This window comes from Arvicanthis niloticus, chromosome X, assembly GCF_011762505.2.
Source record: "Arvicanthis niloticus isolate mArvNil1 chromosome X, mArvNil1.pat.X, whole genome shotgun sequence".
In the NCBI taxonomy this organism is placed as follows: Eukaryota; Metazoa; Chordata; class Mammalia; order Rodentia; family Muridae; genus Arvicanthis; species Arvicanthis niloticus.
Window position 1 is genome coordinate 65,525,840 of NC_047679.1, and position 22,190 is coordinate 65,548,029.

At 32.7% G+C, this 22,190-nt stretch overlaps 1 protein-coding gene across 2 annotated transcripts in view; it reads left to right on the forward strand.

Annotated features, from left to right (window-relative positions):
- Dach2 (dachshund family transcription factor 2) overlaps positions 1–22,190 on the forward strand; it is a 464,497-nt gene that overhangs the window by 431,082 nt on the left and 11,225 nt on the right. For both annotated transcript variants that reach the window (XM_076918144.1, XM_076918145.1), the window contains 4 exons: positions 15,552–15,700; positions 15,826–15,973; positions 16,923–17,069; positions 18,417–18,482. In XM_076918144.1, the coding sequence (XP_076774259.1) occupies positions 15,552–15,700; positions 15,826–15,973; positions 16,923–17,069; positions 18,417–18,482 (510 nt within the window). The remainder of the gene's footprint in view (positions 1–15,551; positions 15,701–15,825; positions 15,974–16,922; positions 17,070–18,416; positions 18,483–22,190) is intronic.

Sequence of the window (22,190 nt, forward strand, 5' to 3'; positions counted from 1 at the left end):
ATTAAAAGTCTGAGAGAAAAAAAAACCCAGTAGCTCAAAAAAATCTTCATGACTATTAAGATAAACATTTATATTCACATTACCAAGAAGTCACCTATAAGTTTACATTGGGAAATTCCTTTGCTACTACTTTTTGTTTGGGGGTTTTGATTTATTTTATACTTTTAATAAAATGTTAATTTATACCATGGCTCTAAGAACACAGAACATACATGCTTTTGAACATAGATCAGTTGTAAGCTGAACTCACATCTAATTTCACTTTCCCCTTAATGATTTGTCCATCCATTTGGGGCTTGGATTTCAAGATGTATTGGGCTTTTGGAAAATAATCAGACATACCTGTGTTTTAGTTTTGATTTCCCAACCCAGGCCAATATTTTATTCGTAATGTGTATTAGTTTAGGTCATTTAACCATAAATATAAATAAATCTAACTATGATTAATAATTCAGGAAACAGCAAATTTCTTACTGCTACTTCCCATGATAAAATTTTACAGATTCCCTGTGGTTTTAGTTATGTAAAAATATAATAACTCCCATGATATTTTTGGCTATTATTCATTTCTCTTATGAAAGGGCAGAATTACCCTTGTCTCTGACATATATTTATGTGACCATGAAGATTTCACAATTTTAGACATTTAGTTACATATTAGATTTTTAAGAGATGATTAACTCTTCACAAGGTATTTTATTTGCATGCTAAGCAAGATATGGAATTCTAATTTTTAAGCTATAACAGTCCCTTGAAAACCATTGAGGCCCAGAAGTCTACATTTGATACTAATAATTCTTTTTTAAATGTTTTATTTAAATTTTGAGAATTTTATACCTAAATCACATAAATATGTGGAACTGATTTAAAATATAGTGTATGTGTATGTATGTGTATGTATATATGTGTCTACAAGAGTGTGTGAACATGTGCATGTCAGTACATGTGTACATATGTGTACATGGATATGGAACCTAATTTTTGACATTGGATACATTTTTCAATTGCCCTTTTTTCTGATGCAATGTATTTTATTAAATATTGAAATCATTCTTGCGGCTTGAATGGTTGGCTAGCAAGGCTCAAGGATTCTCCTTTCACTTTCTCCCAAGAACTGGAGTTACAGATACGTTTTTGCTGTGTGTGGCATTTACATGTGTACTGAGGATTTGAACCCTGGTCATCACACTTGGGCAGCAGACATTTTCCTGACTCTGCTATCTTCTTAACCCTGCTATATATAATTTTGAAATCATATTCTTGACATTTAATTAGTTTCAATTAAATGCTAAATTTACTCTACTTTCAAATGGTGAAGAATTTATTTCATGTATATGAAACTTTACATAACCACATTCATTTTTATCCTCCTTCTTCTATGTGAGTTTGGTGTGGGCTCAAGATGGTTCTATATTAATAGCATGGAACTAATAGAAAGTTTTGTAGAATAAAATCCAGTCATGTGTAAATGCACTGTTTGTTTATGGAGACAGGTAAGATTTTTTTTAATCCAACTAATATGCAGTGCTGAAGAAGTCAAATTGTATTTTTCATAAGGTAGCAGAAGTAGCTATCATATATTTTTTAGATAATAAGAACATTGACAAAGATAGAAAGGTGAGAGCAAAATCTAAATACTTCAATTTATTAGTTCTTACCTAATATCCCTGTATTTTATGCATCATTTGATTTATTTCAAAAACAAAACTCCGTATTTACTCTAAGCGTTGGTTAAAAAAAATGAACTGGCTTTAGAATTTTATATGCACTTGCCTTTAACTCATGGAACCACACACAGATTTTGTCATCAAAAATGAACTGTACAACTAATTCAATCTAAAACTGTAAAATTCAAAAGATGACGATATGTTTCCTTTGTCACTAAATTCATATATAGGTAAAAATGTATGTACAACTCACAGTGTATTGCTACTGTGATTCATCCTTATTTTGTTTTATTAAAATGGTATTTCAGTCAGCTGCCTTCAAACTCATGTCATCCAGGTTAGCTTCAGAGGGATGATCCTCCAGCATTCACTTACCCAGTGCTGTGAAACAAGTAAATGCCACCAAGCCCAACATGAGATGTCTTTTTCTAAGGTGGATTATTCAAGATTATGTCAGATTTATTGTTCATAATAAGAAAACAAATTTAAAATGTTAGGATCTATAAGTTTATAATTTACTTTGTTATACCTACTCTGTTGTTGCTAAAGGCAAATAGAAAACAGACTCTCAAAGTACAAAAAATAAAGCTCACACCAAAATAGAGGGAATTTTTTAAATTGGATATTATATTTACATTTCAGATCCCCTTACCCCATTCCCCCCACCACCCAGGAACCCCCTATCCCATCCCCACTCCTCCTGCTAATAGAGGGAGATCTAAGGAAATGTTTTCAAATAATTCTCTCTGTGTGTTTCTGTTTTTCTCCCTCATTCTACCTCTCTCTCTCTCTCTCTCTCTCTCTCTCTCTCTCTCTCTCTCTCTCTCTCTCTCACACACACACACACACACATACACACACAGAGAGAGAGAGAGAGACAGAGACAGAGAGAGACAGAGAGAGACAGAGAAGGAGGGAGAAGGAGAGGGGAAGAGAAGGAGAGGGGGGACAGAGGGACAGAGTGATGGAGACAGAGAGAGACAGAGAGTCTATACTTTAAAACTATATGGACCCATTCATTTTCTATTTAGAGAACTGGTGTTTGATGAAAGGAAAACCTTGAGATCTTCTTGTTACTGACTTTCTGAGTAGCAACCATGTACACAACTTGTAGCAATTGCAATCCAACCACAGAATTAATGTTTATCTGTTAAGTGCTTTCTTTAGAGATCATGGGTAATTTCCAAGGTTTTGGAGTCTAAGATCTACTTAAGTTTTGCTTTTCTAAGCCTTTATATGTGCTTTTTAGGCAGGCATAGGCTTTTAAAATATTAGTATGGCTTCCCACTCTATTTAACCTAAAAAGCAAATTAAAAATATTTGTTTAGTGTCTTCTATGAAAGGCAGAATCACAATTCCTACAGAAATAAAATCAAAGACTAAAACCTATGGTCTTCATCTTTATACAGTTTAGTGTCTAGTGAGAGATGAATAGTTGACAAATAGAAAGATAATTACTAAAAAAAGATGTAACATTGTACAAAACATATATATTAGTAGGTAGCACAAAATGCTGCATATTGTATTCTGTGTAGGATTTTAGGGAGGAATGGCATGTTAGTATATGCAGAAGTAGTCAAAATGTTTACTCTAAAACATAATTTATAATATAAAAGGATTAAGATTTAACTTAAAACCCTGAAGCATTAATTTAAGATCTTAAAGACAATTAAATTATATTTTAAGCATTTGTATTGAGGACCAGTTACAGAACAGAGGAAGTTTATGACAGAGAGTCAAACTGCCTGTAGTTGAAAATTTTATAGTGCGTAGATCCTAAAATGGGTAAAACCTAAAGACTCTTTAGGATCTATTTAAAGGAGATGGCATTGAGATCAGGCAACCTTATTTAATACCAGTATTCAAACTAGCATGTTATAGATGAGAATTTACATAGTAACTTGTCTTACAAATGCAAACAGAAAAACAAACTATATTTTGGATTCCTGTTTCTGAGATGGTAAAGAGGCTTAAATATTTTGACAAGCATGTAACCTAATTTTTAAAAGGTTGACAGTCTTTGCATAAGCATTTGTTACAAGTTTTATATTAATTACTGTAACTATACTATTTAGAAAGACAATTGGAAAATGTTATCAAATTTTGTGGACACCATCTAGTAAAAAAATTTGATTACTATTATGACTACAAGAAAATTACCTTTTGGGAATAAGAAAAGTATTTGCAAATGACTATTTTCCACTATCTTAAATGATGAGAGGGTGAACACATGTATTATTGTGCACCTATACAATTTATATCAGACACTATCATGATACCTCTTATTTATACATATATTTATGGCTCTGTAACTGCAAGATTATTCATTGTTAGAGGTTGGGGGTATAGCTCAATTAGAAGAGACCTTGCCTAGCATGCAAGATGCCCTGAGTTCTATCTTTATCAACACATAAGCTGAGCATGGTGCTACATTCCTTGTAATTCTAATCTTCAGGATATGGAAAAAAGAAGATCAGAAATTCTAAGTGATGTTTGGCTTCATAGTAAGTCTGAGACCAGCCTGGGTTACATGAATCTATTTCTCAAAGTTCATTATCATAGTCATGATGCATAAATTTTATTTCACTTAAATTTTATAGGTATTTTCTTTTTTTAAATGAAAGCTTTATTTTCTGAGTGCTCAGGGAGATGGCCTGTTTCGTGGATGTTTTTAAAGGCTGAGAACACAAAGCAAGGGGGTAGTTGCAGTGTTAGCCAAATGTATTGTTCATTTTTTTGTTTGTTTGTTTGTTTTCACTTATTCATTTTACATTTGCTTACTGCTCCCTCCAGCTCACCCCTCCCACAATCCTTCTTCTATCCCTCTTCCTCTTCTCTGAGCAGGTAAAGGTATTCCTGGGTATCCTCCCTATCCTGGCACATCAAGTCTCTGCAGGGCTAGGTACATCCTCTCCCACCAAGGCCAGACAAAGCAGCCCAGCTAGAACATATTCCACAATCAGGTAACAGCTTTTGGGATAGCCCCAACTCCAGTTGTTCGGGACCCACATTAAGATCAGCTGGATATCTGCTACATATATGTGGGGAGGCCTAGGTCCAGCCTAGGTATATTCTTTGGTTGATAGTTTAGTCTCTGAGAGTCACAAGGTAAGTTGACTCTGTTGTTCTTTCTGTGGAATTCCTATCCCCTTAGGGGCCACAAAGTTTCCTCCTGTTCTTCCATAAAAGTCCCCAAGCTCCATCCACTGTTTGGCGGTGGCTGTCTGCATCTGTCTGAGTTAGCTGCTGAGTGGAGCCTCTAAGAGTACAGCCATGCTAGACACTTGTCTGCAAGCATAACAGAGTATCATTAACAGTGCCAGGGATTGGTGCTTGCCTATGGGATGGGTTTCAACTTGGGTGGGTTTTTGGTTGGCCATTTCCTCAATCTCTGCTCTATCCCCTGTCTCTGCATTTCTTGTCTACAGGATAAATTTTGGGTCGAAAGTTTTCAATTTTCTAGTCTTCAAAGTCCAAGAAATTTTGTGAATGAGCTTTGGTTTATAATAGAGGTTCTCATACCTAAAATTGCTTGAACTGTTACTGCGTGAAACTATTGCCTTTAGAAGGCTTGCGAGAGTTTATGGCAAAACATTTTGTCCTGAAACTGAATTTTCTAGAGCAGTTTTATGACTCCCTGGATGCATTATTTACACCCTGGATGTTCTTGGATAAAACAATATTGGTAAAATAAAAGTAAAAAATAAAAAAGCCCTACTCCATCTCAATAGGGTATACAGTTTTCAAAGTGTATGCACAAACCAAAAAAGGGGATATCATTACTATAGGTGTGATACAGTTTAAATACCACTCTTTTATCAGAATCAATCCAAAGAATTGTTCCTAGTTCATATCTCTTATTTATTATGGGTATTTTTCATCTATGCAAGTATTAATCACTATTGTGTATATAACTTTTCACTTGACTGATGATATGAGATTGAATATTTGTGAATCAAAGCATGTGAAGAAATAATAGTAATGTTTTTCTTTATGTCATGTTTCTTTTCATGAAAGTAAATAAATAATTATTTGAGACCTGAAATTATGGTCTGTACATACTCCAAATTATGGAAGGCTTTCAACAGCAGTGAGATACCAGTAATTTTTATTAATATACTTTCTAGGAAAGATTAGTGGATTAGAAAACACATAGATGATCAGAAAAGAAAGTATCTCATGGGAATCTGTAAGCATTGCAGTTAACAACACACCCTAGTATATATGAATAAATAAGATTTTTATGGCCTTTAATTTGCCAATATTTTTTGAAACATGCTGTCACCAAATCAGTGATAGGTAACATTTAACAATGTGAGTTGTTTATAAATTCTCCCTAAGTCTGTGATACTAAATGTGCTTCAAAATAATAGGATTATTAGGATTCATTTAGCCAACTCATTAATACAGGTATTTTAAATGAAAGTAAAATGAAATCCATTGTGAAGAACCAAGTACAGAGATAATTTCAAATCTATGTAAAACAAATATTGTATTTAGACATTTACATGGAAAAATATCAAGCATATTTTGATAATGTATAGGAGGTGACAAACACAAAGGCCGTAAGCACTGATCATCCCTCATGATCAAAGATGATCAAACATGTAATAATCTCTAAGGGAATAACAGAGATAAATAGATAAAACTACTTTGGTAAAGAAGACATCTCCACTAGGTCAGCCAAAGCAAGCAAAACCCTAGTGCAGGACGATGAGGAAGAAATATGCATATGATTCTAAGTTGAAAATAACTAAAAGTGCTTCATTGTGAGTATATAAATCTTGTTATCCATATAAATAAATAATTAAATCCTGTGGTAACATTGGAATCTAATAAATAGTTTTGAGTGATTTGTTCAAGCCTGCTCATGGTATTACTATTGAAGTATATTAGCTATTAGTTCTAAATTTTCAGTTTCTTTTCTTTTCTTCATATTTAAAGACTCATAGAAATGAACAATGCTATGCTACTGACTATAATATTAATCATTGAATTTTGTAGAACTTTATGAATTTCAGAAGGAAACAATTATTTGGCTATGGGAATACATACATATTCATTGTACTATAAAATGTCACTGAAATTTGACAATTTCATATTTTAGAATTGATTAAAACAATTTTCCCATTCTTTTTGTGCCTGTTTGTTGGTTCAGTCTCTGTGGGCCCCTATGAGCACTTTGGGTTTTCTTGTGGTGTTCTTGACCTCTCTGGATCCTACAATCCTTCCTCCCACGCTTCTTCAGGATTACCTAAGAACTGCCTAATGTTTGGCTGTGGGGCTCTGCCTCTGTTTTCACTGGTTGATGGGTGAAACTTCTCTTATGACAATTAGACTTGGAACCAATCTGTGGGTATAAAAGAATATCATTAGAAATCATTTTCTATCCTAGGACTTTGGGCTACCTAATCTCTGTGTCCTGGCACTCCACTCAGAGTTCCTGATGGGCTCCTTCTCATGACATGGATCTCAAGCTGGACCAGTAATTGATTTGCCACTGCCATAATATCTGTGCTACCATTACCCCAGTACATCTTGCAGACAGGAAAAATTGTGGGTTGAAGTTTTTGAAGCTCAGTTGGTATCCAAATTTCTCCATTGGAAGCCTTGTCTGATTACAAAAGATAGCCACTTCAAGCTCAGTGTCCCCCATTGCTAGGAGTCTTAACTAGGCTTGCTCCCATAGATTCCTGGGAGTTTCCATGGCATTATCTTCCTAACTCATTCAAGAAATGTCCATCCTTTTGTATTTCTCAGTACTCTTTCCCTTCTCTCTTCTCCCACCATATCCTTCTTGCTCTATACCAACCCACCCTAAACCAGACACCATCCCTTGCAATTCACTGGAAATATCTATTTTATTTTCCCAGTGACTCATTTTTTTCTGAGAAAAATTTTCAATTGAATGCAGATAGGTCCCAAACAAAAATGTATGGTCTTCCTACATACTACCAGCATCTTCCCATGTGAAGGAATTGTAGTGTGCACTACTATGTCCAGTTTTACCTTTGTTTCAGGTATTGAAATATATTGAGTGTGATTTAAAATATATTAGAAATAAATAGGTTTATACTTATAGGCTAATAAACCATGAACTCTATACTGTCTGCGCAGACAGGACTTGATAATAATTTCACCTTTCCTATTCACTGAACATTTAAGAGTTTTCTTTCAAAATAATGCACTTTGCATTGAAGATGAGGAAAAATCATCAAGTAAAAGGTTGTTAGTGAATATAAAATATGTCTGCAGTATCTTTGCTTCAACATCTGTTGTTCCATATGGATCCATAAATATTTTTAACAAATAGTGAGTAAAGGGATTTCCACATTAATATGTCCACATTTGACAAGAAAAATTAAGGTATGTTTTCCTACATTCCTAATGAAAATAATCATATTCCAAACTAGGAAATCACCTTGATAAAGAAAACACAATCTAAATAAAGTTTAATGAAAAATGAAGCTCAAATACTAAATCATCCATCTGCTTATGTGGTCATCTGAAGGATATTATTTAAATTTTTTCATATTTTTGTCTTATGATCTAAAACTTCAATGAGTTATGTTAATGAAGATCTGCACTTGATTTACTAGACAATGGGACTTCATAGGCAAATCCTGTAATCCATGCCTATCCAATACAAGTCTTCTTGAACATCCTCTATCAAAAAGGTTAGCAAAGCTTAAATTCTATCTTTACTGAGGGATTACTATAATAACCTAATTGCCATAGTAAGTGCTCTCTGTCTGGGAGTTTTCACTAAAATCTCCCATATACACTCTGAAGTAGTGCTTCTTGTTCTGCAAATAGGGACATGAAGAGAAAAAATCCATTTTGTTTTTACTGATAAAAATAAAATAAAAATATTATGTGCATATACTGATGTAATTGCAAAACTACAGGTAAATATTTATAAAAATTAAAAAACATTTGCTTTAGTATTTTCCTTTTTAAGAGCTTATAAATTATGTATTTATAAGAGGCAACAAATGATAATTTGTTTATTGAATCGATTGTTTCTCTTAAGTATTATATGTACCAATGTCTTCTTGGGTTTGAATTGCCTTTGGTTGCTAAACTCACTCTCACTAAAATAGTCTCTTTCTTCCCTCCTAGATAAGAGTAAATAACGTCTAACAATAAATCTATACAACTCTTATTTCAGTTGCTGAATGATCATTTATTTAATAAAGAAAACATTTCCTTTATTTGTGTACCCCTATTTTACTGTTCACTTTTATAATGCTATGTTACAAATGAGTCCATTTTATATTTATTGTACAATGAACATAGATTCTCTAAGTGTGTACTAATGTGTGTCTTTTCAATTTTGCACAATTTCCTGAAGCATTGACAATTCCTACTCAAAGTTAATTATCATTTTAATTATATATTGAAACCTAACATACAAATAGTTAAAAAGACAATTGTGTATGGGAAAGAATGAATCACTGTTTTAAATTTATATTTGTTATTTTTAAATTATTTGTGTATGTGTCTTTGTGGTTCCTTAAGAACCAGGCATTTTTCCCTAATTAAGGAAATGATTGACATCTCTGGTAGAGATGCCAAATAAGAAAGCTGCTTTCCAGCCTCTATAGGCAGACAGATTACTGAACTCCCATTAAGGCTAAAAGCAAGTCTAGATTGCAGCCCTAGACCATTTTATAAATAAGCAAAAATGGCACAACAATGTAACTAGAAAGGTCAATTAACTGATAGAAGTACTTATCCTGCTCATCATCTAGCCTAAATATATTTCTTAAAATGACTATTTGTACCTTATGTACCTTCAGTCTAGTTCTGCCTCAGGTTTTCCACTTTATGATGTAGGTCACTATATTTTTACTCCTCCATTCATGAAATAGCCTCTTCTTGGCAATATTTTACACATGGAAGTGAGTCTGGTTTTTCTGGAAAAGAAACTTAAATATCTTTAACATGCTGATTTCTTGATTATATACATATGTGTGCCTTTCCTGGAACTGCATCTTAATTCCCAGCCTTTGTTTTTGTTTTTGTTTTTGTTTTTGTTTGAAACTGCCTTATGTTCTGTAACCTATATGTTTTTTTTTTCTGGGCTTTATAAAATCTATACGTATTTGAAAACAAATTTTTCAGGTTTTCCTTATTTAATGACATAATAATAACACATCATTTAAGAAAGAGTGAGAAAGCACATTTGTGGGACAAAAAGTATTTTACTTCATAAATTCAAAGAGAGAAATATGTTGTATAAATTCAATAAATATATGATAAACATTGTGATACTTTTGATTTGAAAGCTCCTTTTCAAAACTGGAATTATCACTATAGTTATATAATAATTGTCCTTTGGGAAAAGGACAATATTAGACCGGAAGCACTTAATGTCCATCTTTTCTACCTTCCTCCTTCCACACGTCTGCAAAGCACTTTTAAACGCAAAGGGTTTTTTTTTTAGTGGAATTGAACTGATGGTGGCTTTAGGATAACCAGTGTACATATTAGTCACTACCAGGAAGCAGTATAGGAATGATCCCACATACTAAGGGAGGCAATGGACATAATACTATAAAATAACAACAACAACAACAACAACAACAACAACAATAACAATAATAATAATAAACATATAGGAGCTCTGTTCTCATAGAAACTACATTTTGGTGAGATAAAATAAAAATCAGATAAATTCACACTATGGTAAATAGAAGCAAAAGGTAGCGGAAGAAAAGAAATATATTAAGGGAATTGTGATAAGGGAGTATTTTGCAACATTAAATAGAGTAACAATACCTTTAACATGCAAGGTAATGGTGATCAAAGAATGAAGGCTACTACCATAAATTAAATTAAATGCATAATAATCCCAAAACCTACTTTGTACAAGACTTTGTTAGTGCTACATCATTGATTTGATATTTTTTCTATTAATATTATTAAGCTTTATTTGATATTTGAGGAAGAAAAGATGTGCATAACTCCCATTCATTGAATTTTCCCTGTATAATTCTAGAAGATTGATTCTTAACCAGTAGTGACATTTGGCCACACAATTTATTTATTTTTAATTTTCATATAAACAAATGGCTTCCATTCTGACATTTTTATCACACTGAATTTTATTCATTCCCCCTCTTAAATAACACCTTGTTTGGGATAATGTGTGTGGATATGAAAGTGTTGTCCACTATGCTTTATGAGTCACTTCTCAGTATCTTTGGGCTCTATGACTAGGTGACTATAGTAGGCTCCCGTACTCTCCACTCTCTTGTTTTCAAATAATTGTTGTCAAATATCTTCTGGGAGTCAAAATGGCCCTGATTAAGGACCATTGAACTATGTATGTTCAACCATTCATGATGGAAGATGAAACAAAGGCAGTCTCATGTGGTCATAATCTAAAAATGTTTATTTGTCGATAGGATGTGAGACATGTTGTAGATCTGAAGATGGCCAAATGTCTTATTATATTCTCCTCTAGTTCATTTGGAAATATTCAATGGTTATTTGTCTTTTTTTAAAAAAATCACATTTCATTTATTTAGAATCAAGCATTGGTCAAAAAATTTATAAACAGGAATTCATTAGCCTGTAGAACAATTATAATAGGCAATCAGTACTATTTCCTAACATTACAGCTGAGATGACAGACACACACACAGATTTCCTATAGTCTTTTACATGATAAAGGTGAGGTTCAACTTCATATAGTTTGCAACTCTACACCACTTTAGTTTCACAATCTTTTTATGTTCAGTATGTACTTTTTTCCTATCTCAGCATGTAACATATATTAATATTTAGAGTTATATTTTTTAAATTTTATCTGACACATAATTACCATACATGTCCAGAATATACATTAGGATATTTTAAAATCTGTACAATTATAACAATACATGTAGAATGAATAGTAATTTAAAGGCCCTGAATAGTTCTGTTCTAAATTATTTAATAAAGGAAGAATGAAAATGGCTCACCCTCTGAAATTTAAAAATTGGATAAAAGACTAATCATGGATTTAGTAAAAGGGTGTTTCAGGGAACATTTTTGGACATATCTATTTTAAAATTATATGAGAATCTTATTTTATAAGAAATCTTGTAGTGTGTCTCACAACCCTGATAAGGAAAAGGAGGAGGAGAATAAAGAAAGCTCTATTTTCACCATTAGCCCAGTATTTTGCAATATCAATATGCACAAGAAATAGTTCGTTTCCACACCTAATCTACTGTGAAGCATAATTCTAAGGACAGAAGGTGTGAATTCTTTTCAGGCATGAGTATGTCTCATGCTTGCTTCACATTACCAATCTCTCCTCTCCCTTTCCCCTCTTTTCTTTTTGACAGTTATTGCCCAGCTCGTACTCAAATTTCCCTCTGTAACATACATTCTTTTCAGTGTAGAATAATGTTAGCTTTTTAATGGCAAGGACTGACTATCATAATTCTTTTTTCTAATACTTATATTAGGCATAATATCTGTTCTTGGAATGCTGCTTTATCTGCAAGAGGGTTTATTTCTAATTCCTTGTTTCGAAGGCCATTTTTTTTAATCTAAGGATTTAAATGTACCAGGATTAGACATATTTGGTTTGTACATTTATTACATCTCTGTTACATGAATTTCTGGCCCTTCATTTTTTTTTGCCTCTGGCTCCTGTTTTCACTTGGCTGAAATATTTTATTTGCTATACATAAAGAAATGTAACAATTTGGAGATCAATTCTTTTTCCACATTCGATAATGGCAACACTTGAGTCATTGTTCAGTGGAGACCATGAATGCCTCTTTATATTCATTCAGGTCACATCATTACACAGCAGTTGGTCATTTTGTTGTTGTTATTGTTCTTCAGTTTGGAAAAGGGAAGCAGGTGTCTTGCTTGTGCTGATTGTAACACTAATGATATCGACAAAGGGAAGTCCCAAGGGCCAGCTGTATTTAGGGAAAAGCTCTCAAATCAAATAATGGAGTATAATTTATTTGTTAAAGAATAAAACTGATGATCTGGTAGGTATCTGCATTTTTCCAGTGCTCAGTGAGTCAGCTGTGTTCAGTTTCTATTCCTGTGTCACAATTCTCAAATCCCAGAGGAAAGGCTTAACTCCATGAAAGACAGCGAGAATAAACATTGACTTCAAGTAAAACAGCTGGAACAGCCTTGACTTTAATTTTCAAAGGGACATTTCCATTCACAGCATTTACCATATATTCCTTTTTATTCTACAAATAACTTTCTTGTCAACTTTTACATCTATTCATCTGGGCTCTAAAGAAGAAATTAAAATAAAGAGCTTGTTCTCTAAGGTGATTCCCAAGTGCTATTTCAAAGTATTGCAGGTTTAACAAACAGGCTCAATAAAAGCAGTCTCCACTTTGCTTCAATAAACGGAGAGTTTGCCCATGTCCTTGACTAGAGACTGTTGTCCTGTCTTTATGCTTTCAGTTTATACCACTTTGTTATGTGTGCTGAAAAGGTTTTTTTTTTCTTTTTATTCTATACATTTTGAAGGCAGTCCTTTTAAATGAAAATACTCAATCTCAACCCTTTCTAGGACTTCAGAGAGATGATCTTAAGTGTCATTCTAGGTTTTGAGCACTTATCTGTTTTTAATTTTGTTGTCAATTAGGATTACTTAAGATTACCTGGTAAATTTCTTTACAAGAGTGTATTTATTCAAACACTGAACAAAATGTAGGTGTGATTCAGATGTTAAGGATTATTATATTACTGAAATCAACACCCAATCATTCTTTTAGCATAAAAAAAATTACAAAGAATAATTTGACAATTTTCACTCACATATACTAAAACATAATATACTTCTACTCGATTTGGGCTATTACAGACCTTAACATGCATTGTGACCTTGATCTGAAAAGCATGTTTGGTTAGCCCAGAAACTTAATCATAAGAAGCTATAAGTAGAATCCCTCTTCTTTACTGCCCTTTTTCTAGGACCAGAAAATTTATTGCTCATGGGACAGGTAGGATATGAACAATGGTCCAAATAGAGTCCAGGGTTATCTCATCTGTGTGAAAACTGCTGCTGAAAATCGATGTGACCTCTGCTACACTGTCATCCCAGTTCCCACCCTCTGTGTCCTATTTGTCTTTTGGTAGAAGCTTAGATCTGTGTGCTGTCTCTATGTGTCTCTCTTGGGCCAGATTATCAAAATGAATCATTGCCTGCATACCTCTTATATTTCTATTTATTTTCCTGGAGTTGACTAGGTCTGATGAAATATGATTCTTTTTGCATTTGATCTCCACTGCAGCAAGCAGCACCTAATTCAGCTGTGTCTATCTCTTTAAAGAAGAGTAATACTATTTTGAAACTTCAATCTACTGTACAGTAACATTACAAACTATAGACCACACAACCTGTCTTCATAATCAATAGCAATTTTCCTTTCAGCCAATTTAATGGTACTTCTTTCATCTTCAAATAGACTTCTAGTGATTTTAACATACTTATAATTTTGTTTTATGCATGCCGAATATATTGCTTTCCTTTTCAGAAAGAATGCCTCTCAGATACTCACTCCTGAGTTTATCTGTTTATATTGAGTGATGTATGACAAGAAATTCATTAATTATAAATTCTATCACTAACAAAAATATTTATTCAGGGAATATTACATTGTCGAAATCAGCAAGAAGTCAATGTTTTGTTTGTAGCAATTGATTCTGAAAAAATGAATCTGGCATAAATAAATTTGTACTTTGATTTATAATCATTAATGTAAAGATGTAGCACTTCTCTAATTGCTGTACATATTGTACAATACTTTTGAATTTTTTCCTTTTATTGTGCCCACATCGAGAAGACAAATATATAGTTAACAAATAAGGAAAAGCATTTCTTACCTAGTTGTGATGTTTACTTAAAATCATTAGTGATGTTTGCTGAGACAGGTTTCAAACTTTAGGCATTTTATTTTTATTAGATATTATTTGAATTGAAAGATTGTTTATGAATGAAAGTTACATAATTTATAATTTGTTGATTACTACCTGAATAATTGTTTTCAAGTTTCATACCTACCATCAGAGGATGGAAGAGACTAGGAGGGGAAAGAAGGAAAGAAGTAACGCAGGTACAGGGGAGGGAAAGATTGAGATTCTGTAAGCAGTTTAGGTTAGTTGGGCATGTTGGTGCATGCCTATAGTTACAAAGTCTTCAACACTCATGAGACCAAAGTAAAAAGATAGCATATCAGAGACTGTCCTGAGTTACGTAGCCAAACCCTGTATCAAAAATCTGTAAAGAGATTTAGGTTAATTTTAATGACTCATGTTGAAATAACCAAATGCTATGGGAACACAACCAAAAGGTTCTGTAGAATATATGTGGTGGGAGAGATGGCTTGGCAGTTAAGAGCACTGACTGCTTTTCCTGAGATCCTGAGTTCAATTCCCAGCAACCACTTGGTGGCTCACAACCATCTGTAATGGGATCCAAGGTCATCTTCTGGTGTGTCTGAAGACTGCTACAGTGTGCTACCATACATAAAAAATAAATAAATTTTTAAAAAAGAAAACATATTCATTGTCATGGTTAAAAAACTATTTAAAATTATTTAAAGTTAATATTATATTTAGCATATTAATTTTATTTTATGTAAATTATACATCAATAAAGGCATTAAAAATAATGACAATGAGTAAGAAGATTTATAGACAGATAAATATATCTGAAAGATTAAATGCCAACATATACATCTGTTGGCAGCAATCTTATTCTCTAGTTTACAGACATGACATCATTTGAGTACCCATGACTTAGTGTTAAGAAGAAAAATGTTATATATGTCTGTTACAAATGATTTGGTAAAACATTTGAGTTATTAATTTGTGAAGTTTCTGACATTAATCTTATCTTTACAGAAGAAGTACCGGCTCAAATCCCAATGATGAAGTCACCCTTGGACAAGATCCAGTTGGCTCCTGGACAGGCATTGCCCCCTGGATTCCCTGGACCATTCATTTTTGCTGATAGTCTGTCTTCTGTGGAGACTCTGTTGACCAACATTCAGGTCAACAATATTTCTATAAACAAAATAAATGTAATACAAGAAATTAGCACCTACATAAATTATTTCCTATCTGAGAATTTAAAACAGATAAGATGAACTGGGTGCCATTTGCTGTACTTTGACAGGGTCTACTGAAAGTGGCTTTGGATAATGCTCGCATCCAGGAGAAGCAGATTCAGCAAGAAAAGAAGGAACTGCGAATAGAACTCTTCAGAGAAAGAGAAATTAGAGAAAACCTGGAGAGACAACTTGCAGTTGAGCTTCAAAGCAGAAGTAAGTTGAACAAGTTCAATTAAATTGTGAATATTATTTTGCAAATCATAGTCTTGCTAACAGAAACACTTTCAGGGACAGCCTATAACTGCTAAAAATGAATAACAAACTAAAAACAAATAGTAGTCACTAAGTCACATAGTAGTAAGAAAGTTTTCCCTAAGACATAAAGAATAAAATTTGTATTTTGAGCCAGTTACATATTTGAAAGTATACATTGTTATGGTCCTTTTACATTCCAATAAAATGTATATGGTTATAGATATTGTCACTTGGTAAAGAAAATATGTACTTTTCCCAAGGCAGAGAGCTATATTTTGGCATTATAAAGTAAATAAAGCTTAGTTTCTCTCCTTGAGAAATTTACATTTTAGAAGTCTAACACAACCAGAAAATTTCAAAAAAAATATGACAAGAGTAATCACATATGATTTGCATAAAAGAGATTAGTTAGTTTAGCTCATTGAAGTTGTATAGTGTTAAAAGCATATCCTCTGAAGTTGATGCCTGAATCTGAGCCTTAATGGATCAGAAGTCAAAAGTTAAAAGGGCATGCAAGCATTCATTTTAAGTATTGTACATTACAACAAAACAACAACAAAAACTTTATACACAAGTAAGTGTATACAGTTTGATCTTTGAGTGGCTTTGAGTAAATCAAATTGAATGGAGGAAGATTATACAAAAAGATGAGAGTAGAAGTGAAATTATGAGGAAAAGTTTTAACTGCATAAAGTCTGAGCTTGGAGTTTACCTTGTGGACAATAGAAAATATCAGAAACCAAGCAAGGGAAAAATCTGCTTTTCTTGTTTTTGCATAGTTCATGCTAATGAGGTGGTAATTTTTTCAACTTCTTTTTTTGAGAATAATTACATTTCTCTAAAGCTTCCCACATAACCCTGCTCATTAAACTCAGCAGTAGTTGCAAACTATTTCTCTATGTTTTAGGTACAATGCAAAAGCGTCTGAAAAAGGAGAAAAAAGCTAAGAGAAAACTTCAGGAAGCCTTGGAATTTGAATCAAAGCGCCGAGAGCAAGTGGAGCAGGCACTTAAACAAGCTACATCTGGTGACAGCGGTCTGAGAATGTTGAAAGGTAATGTCTAATCAATTAGGACTTTCATTTGTGAAGTTAAAAAATGAAAACTTGAAGTAAGAGGGGGGATTGTCAAGGAATATAATTATTTTTGGTCAACTATTTTAAGTCATGAATCAAACAAAAATAGTCTTTCTGTGAGAGATACAAAAATAATTCTCAGGGAGAATCGGTTTGAAAAGTTATTTCAAATAAATTCTTGAAGAGTCTGTTTAAAAGGGTACATGAATGAAAGAATTCAAAGGTTTTCTAGTTTTATTTTAAGCTCATAATCACCTAAAATTTCTTCAGTTGACTCAGACACAAAGTGAATTTTCAAGTAATTCCTTCAACACAACCTGTTTCTAACATAATTACTAGCTTGTGTAAATCATCTGAGAACAAGCATAACGTGTTTGTTCCTCCACTCATATAAAGTTACAAATCATCTTGGGGATAGTGGTTTCACTTGCACTTAGCATAAACTAGTATCACTCACTATCATATCTTATGAGGGGAAATTTTATTATAATCATGAGTAACTCCAATTTTCTTAATTGTATCTGTTATATTTTTGTGGTTTTGTCATCAGAACATGTTGACTACACAATTATAGAGGTTTTGTTTTCTTATTTTATATAGACAGTTATTTTCCAAGAATGCATCTTTTTTGGTTTGTTTGTTTGTTTGTTTGTTTGTTTGAGACACGGTTTCTCTGTGTAGTCCTGGCTGTCCTGGAACTCACTCTGTAGACCAGGCTGGCCTCAAACTCAGAAATCTGCTTGCCTCTGCCTCCCGAGTGCTGGGATTAAAAGCATGCACCACCACTGCCTGGCACTAGAATACATCTTTAGGTTATCAAATGATGAAAAAAAATATACCATGTACCTGGAAATATATTCTTTACTGAATAATTCACTTATAGCATATGAAATTCCTTCTTACATTAACAATAGAAATTCTAAAACAAAAGTAAAGAAATAGAGAAATTTAACAAAACAAAAAGTATTTATGTGTTTAGGAATGTGAGTGTATGTGATGTATATAAGTGTGTATACACATATAACACAGTCACATAATATACCACCAATTAAGGAAAATAAGACTGAAATTCAAGGATTTAAAGAAAAGTCATAGGGGAGAGCTTGGAAGAACAAATGGGAAAGGGTCAATGATTTAATTATATTATAATATAAAGAAAGACTAAAATAAATAATTTAGAATGTGAGAGATATTTGCACACTAGAAAAATAAAATTCTGCCCAGAATCTTTTGTTATGTGTAATACCAAAATATTGGCAATTTTTCTTTAGGTGGAATCAGGAAGCACAGATTTGTACCTTAATACTGAATGTCAATTTTTTTCAGATTCTGGAATTCCAGATATTGAAATAGAAAACAGTGGAACACCTCATGACAGTGCTGCTATGCAAGGTACTACAAACAACACTATACTTCCTATAAGTCTGTGTGTGTGTGATTCATGGAGGCAGGGTAGAACACCAAAAATTCTACATTGCTAGATCTCATTCACTTAAATAAGGCCAACTTTCCATACTCTGACCTAAGAAGCAATCTATAGTGATCTTTACTGGAGAAAAATATATATGATATATGATATGACTTGAAAACTCCTAAAATGCAATTAGTTAGCTATTTCATAGATACAATGTAAACAAAGTTTTTTTCCCCTGGTTGGCTACATCTTTACATGTTATTCACTTTCTAAAAGTGGAGAAATATGTAAGAAACCTTTCACAAGCATACTGTGCATGTGACTTATAAACTTCAATTCTTTAAAAGGCAAAAATACAATAATCACAACCGATGGGTATTTTATAGGTCTTTTAGACATTTTTATTAATCTTCAAATTTTGGCAATTATTTTAGAAATATAAATATAGAAATAAGATGATGACTTGTAAATTCCTATTTGCATGATTTACAAAAATAGGTATATCTTTCACCATATTGTAGAAAATTCACCATATTAAAGTGGATGACAAATATCAGTATAGAGTAGTATCAGAATGCACAAACCTCTAAAAGTTAGAATGACATTAATCAGTGGAAGGTTTCCCATGCAATACTATTGTAGATTGTATTTCTTTACTCGTCTATAAATTGTATTTATATTCACAGCTATTATATAAAATTAAAACTGAATCTACTAAAAATGTATTTCTAAAAGTTTCCCAAACTTTCTAATACAAAGAAAGATATTAAAAAGATATGTTCACTGAAAGGTTAATAAACAGATGCTTTTCTGCTTTAAGCTTTTTTCCATGTAAAGGCAACAGAAAGGGAGTGACTATGTACTAATTGAGCAGCTTCACAAAATTTAAAAGCTGATATTTCTATAGTTTTAAAAGTCTTCTTATAAATCCAAAAACATCAGATCTCATGGACCTTCTGGTAATGCTTTACATTGATGCATCTTAATAGCCGAAGTAAATTACTTTCATTAATTGTGAAAAACATGCATGTTTAGCTTGTTCAAAAATGTTTGGGATGTTTCTTATGCCCTTTTTTCCAACTTGCCTTCCTCCCACAATTTAAAGGGCACACACACACACACACACACACACACACACACACACACACACACATATATATATATATATATATATATATATATATATATATATATAATTAGTTGTTTAGACAGTTCATCTGCCACAGATAAATTCTTAAAGTGCCACTATTGGTGAGCTTGGTGATTAAGGTTCCTGTTATATGAGTTAATAATAGCCTGAAGTATTTATTTGGTCATTTCTCAAATAGTAACACACAAATAACGACACAATTGTTAAGAAGCCCAAGGTTTGACTGTGCCCCTAATTTGAATGGAATATAAGATTAGTGTTGGAACTGAAAGGAGAATTTAAACACAGTACCAGTAGATTTTACCTACATTACAATTATTCCCATATCCTCATACAAGACATTATGGTTTATTTATGTGATGCCTTTAGTTGTTATTTAGAAATAATATTTTTCTTAACTCCAAGATAAATGAATATTGAGTTGTCATAAATTTATTTTGTTTTCATATAACAAATTTTATATATATATATATATTTCAAGTGTGACCAATGTTGTCACATGAATAAAAGTAGATATTCATACCATATTAAATTGATATCTAGAGAAGCATAATTTTGGTGTTCCCTGAACATATTCTTACTAGGTTCTTCAAAATTTACCAAATCAGATACAATACTCTTTTTAAGTATTGAGGTAGTTTATTTTTAAACAAGAAAATTGACTATTTCCAAAATAAAGCTAAAGTTGTTTGCTAAGTATATATGGTCAACATTATACATCCATGATAAAATATAGTAATTTAATAATTTTTCATTGAACATAGAATTTTATTCATTTATTTTTTTCACTCCATATCCAGTTCAAAGCCCTCTCTCCCTCCTCTCCTCCCAGTCACAGCCTTACAAATCCCTCCTCCTATTACCTCCTCCTCTTCAGAGAAAGGGGAATCCCCACTTGGGTATCATCCAGTCCTGGGATGTCCAACCGCACATCCTCTCCCACTGAATCCCTGCCAGACAGTTCAATCATCAGAGACATGTCATTATATTTTTGGAAAACTAAAGTGAATGTCTTAGGTTAAAATGGTAGAAGAATCACAAATTAAAAAGAAATTTGTAGACCATGTGTAGTGGCACACATCTTTAATTCTAGCTTGCAAGAGATAGAGGCAGGCAGATATCTGTGATTTCCACATCAGCGGACTCTATATTTTTGAGTTCCAGGGCATCCAGAACTATGTAGTAAGATGCTAGCTTCAAAAACAAAAGATTTTTGTCCACAAAAATAATTTGTTAGAGGAATAAATATGTAAAATATGAACAGAATTAACTATAATTATGGTTCACACAATAAGACGAATCTAGTAATTACACAAACACTTAAAATTAACCTAGCATTCTAAATATTTATAATTGAAAGATTAATTTTTTCTTCATTCACATTCTTTAGAAACCACATAATGCCTGAAAACAAGAAATAGAAGCTTAGTTATTATTTTTCTATTCTTGCTCACAGTTTTGTTTTTGTTTTTGATATGCTATAGTTTCTTTTTTATTTACCTTGAACTGTTTACATATTATTCACCTCCTTTTGTAGGTTGAAAGACTCCTTCCTTTCTTTGTTTGTGAGAATCAATTCATGCGTACCAATACAATGCCATTGCCAGAACTCATCTGCATCACAGGAAACAGTTCAGGCTTCATTGATGTCCTTTCTCTTCCTATTGTCGATAGCTCTGCAGGATAGAAATCTATCATTAACCTAGTGCTCTCTCTTTGAAATTCAATTAGTTCCACTGTGACATCATCTTAGGAAGATATAAAGGGTACTTGGTAAAATGTTGGATGGCCACTGTTATAAGCAAAACAGTCATAACCAGTTTTATCATATGTCCACATAAATTTGAATACAGACAAACTACTCTGGATTATGATATCTTTTAGTAGGCTCATCAGTTTGTTTTATTTCTAATGTGCTTTGAATGTTGTTTGACAAAAAAGATAATACACATAGACACTCTTAATTAAAATAATTTCTCATTTCAGCAGTCTATGATTATGCCTCCACCTAAAGATTTTCATGTGGTCAACAATGAATAAAGGACTCACTGTGATGATTATGTCCACACCTCAGAACCAGAATTTTTCAAAGGAACACATGAACAAATGTGGTCCAAGTCAAATTTCTCTAACTCAGCTAGAGACCTGCAAGACAGCACATCAACCATCTTATCAGCCAATCTCTGCTTCACATAAAATAAACATACCAGGTGTCATTAAGTGTACCTTCAGATCAATGATTTTTGCAAATGACCTTTAAGTGGCATTTGTTTGGTGCATTTTTGCTGATAAAAGCAAATTAAATTAGCACAACTACAAGTGAGCTGATAAAAACTAAAACCGAACAGCAGTACCATTAGCTAACAAAGTAATATTTTCTCTTTACTGCATTCTGCCATTTAGTTATTATCCTATTGGAAATCTAATTATAATCCTTTTACTCCCCAGTCAAACTTCACAGTTTTTGCAAGCTTAGCACTGACAAGTGATTTCATTACATTTGATTGCCTGTGCCCAGATTGACTTAACTTCACTT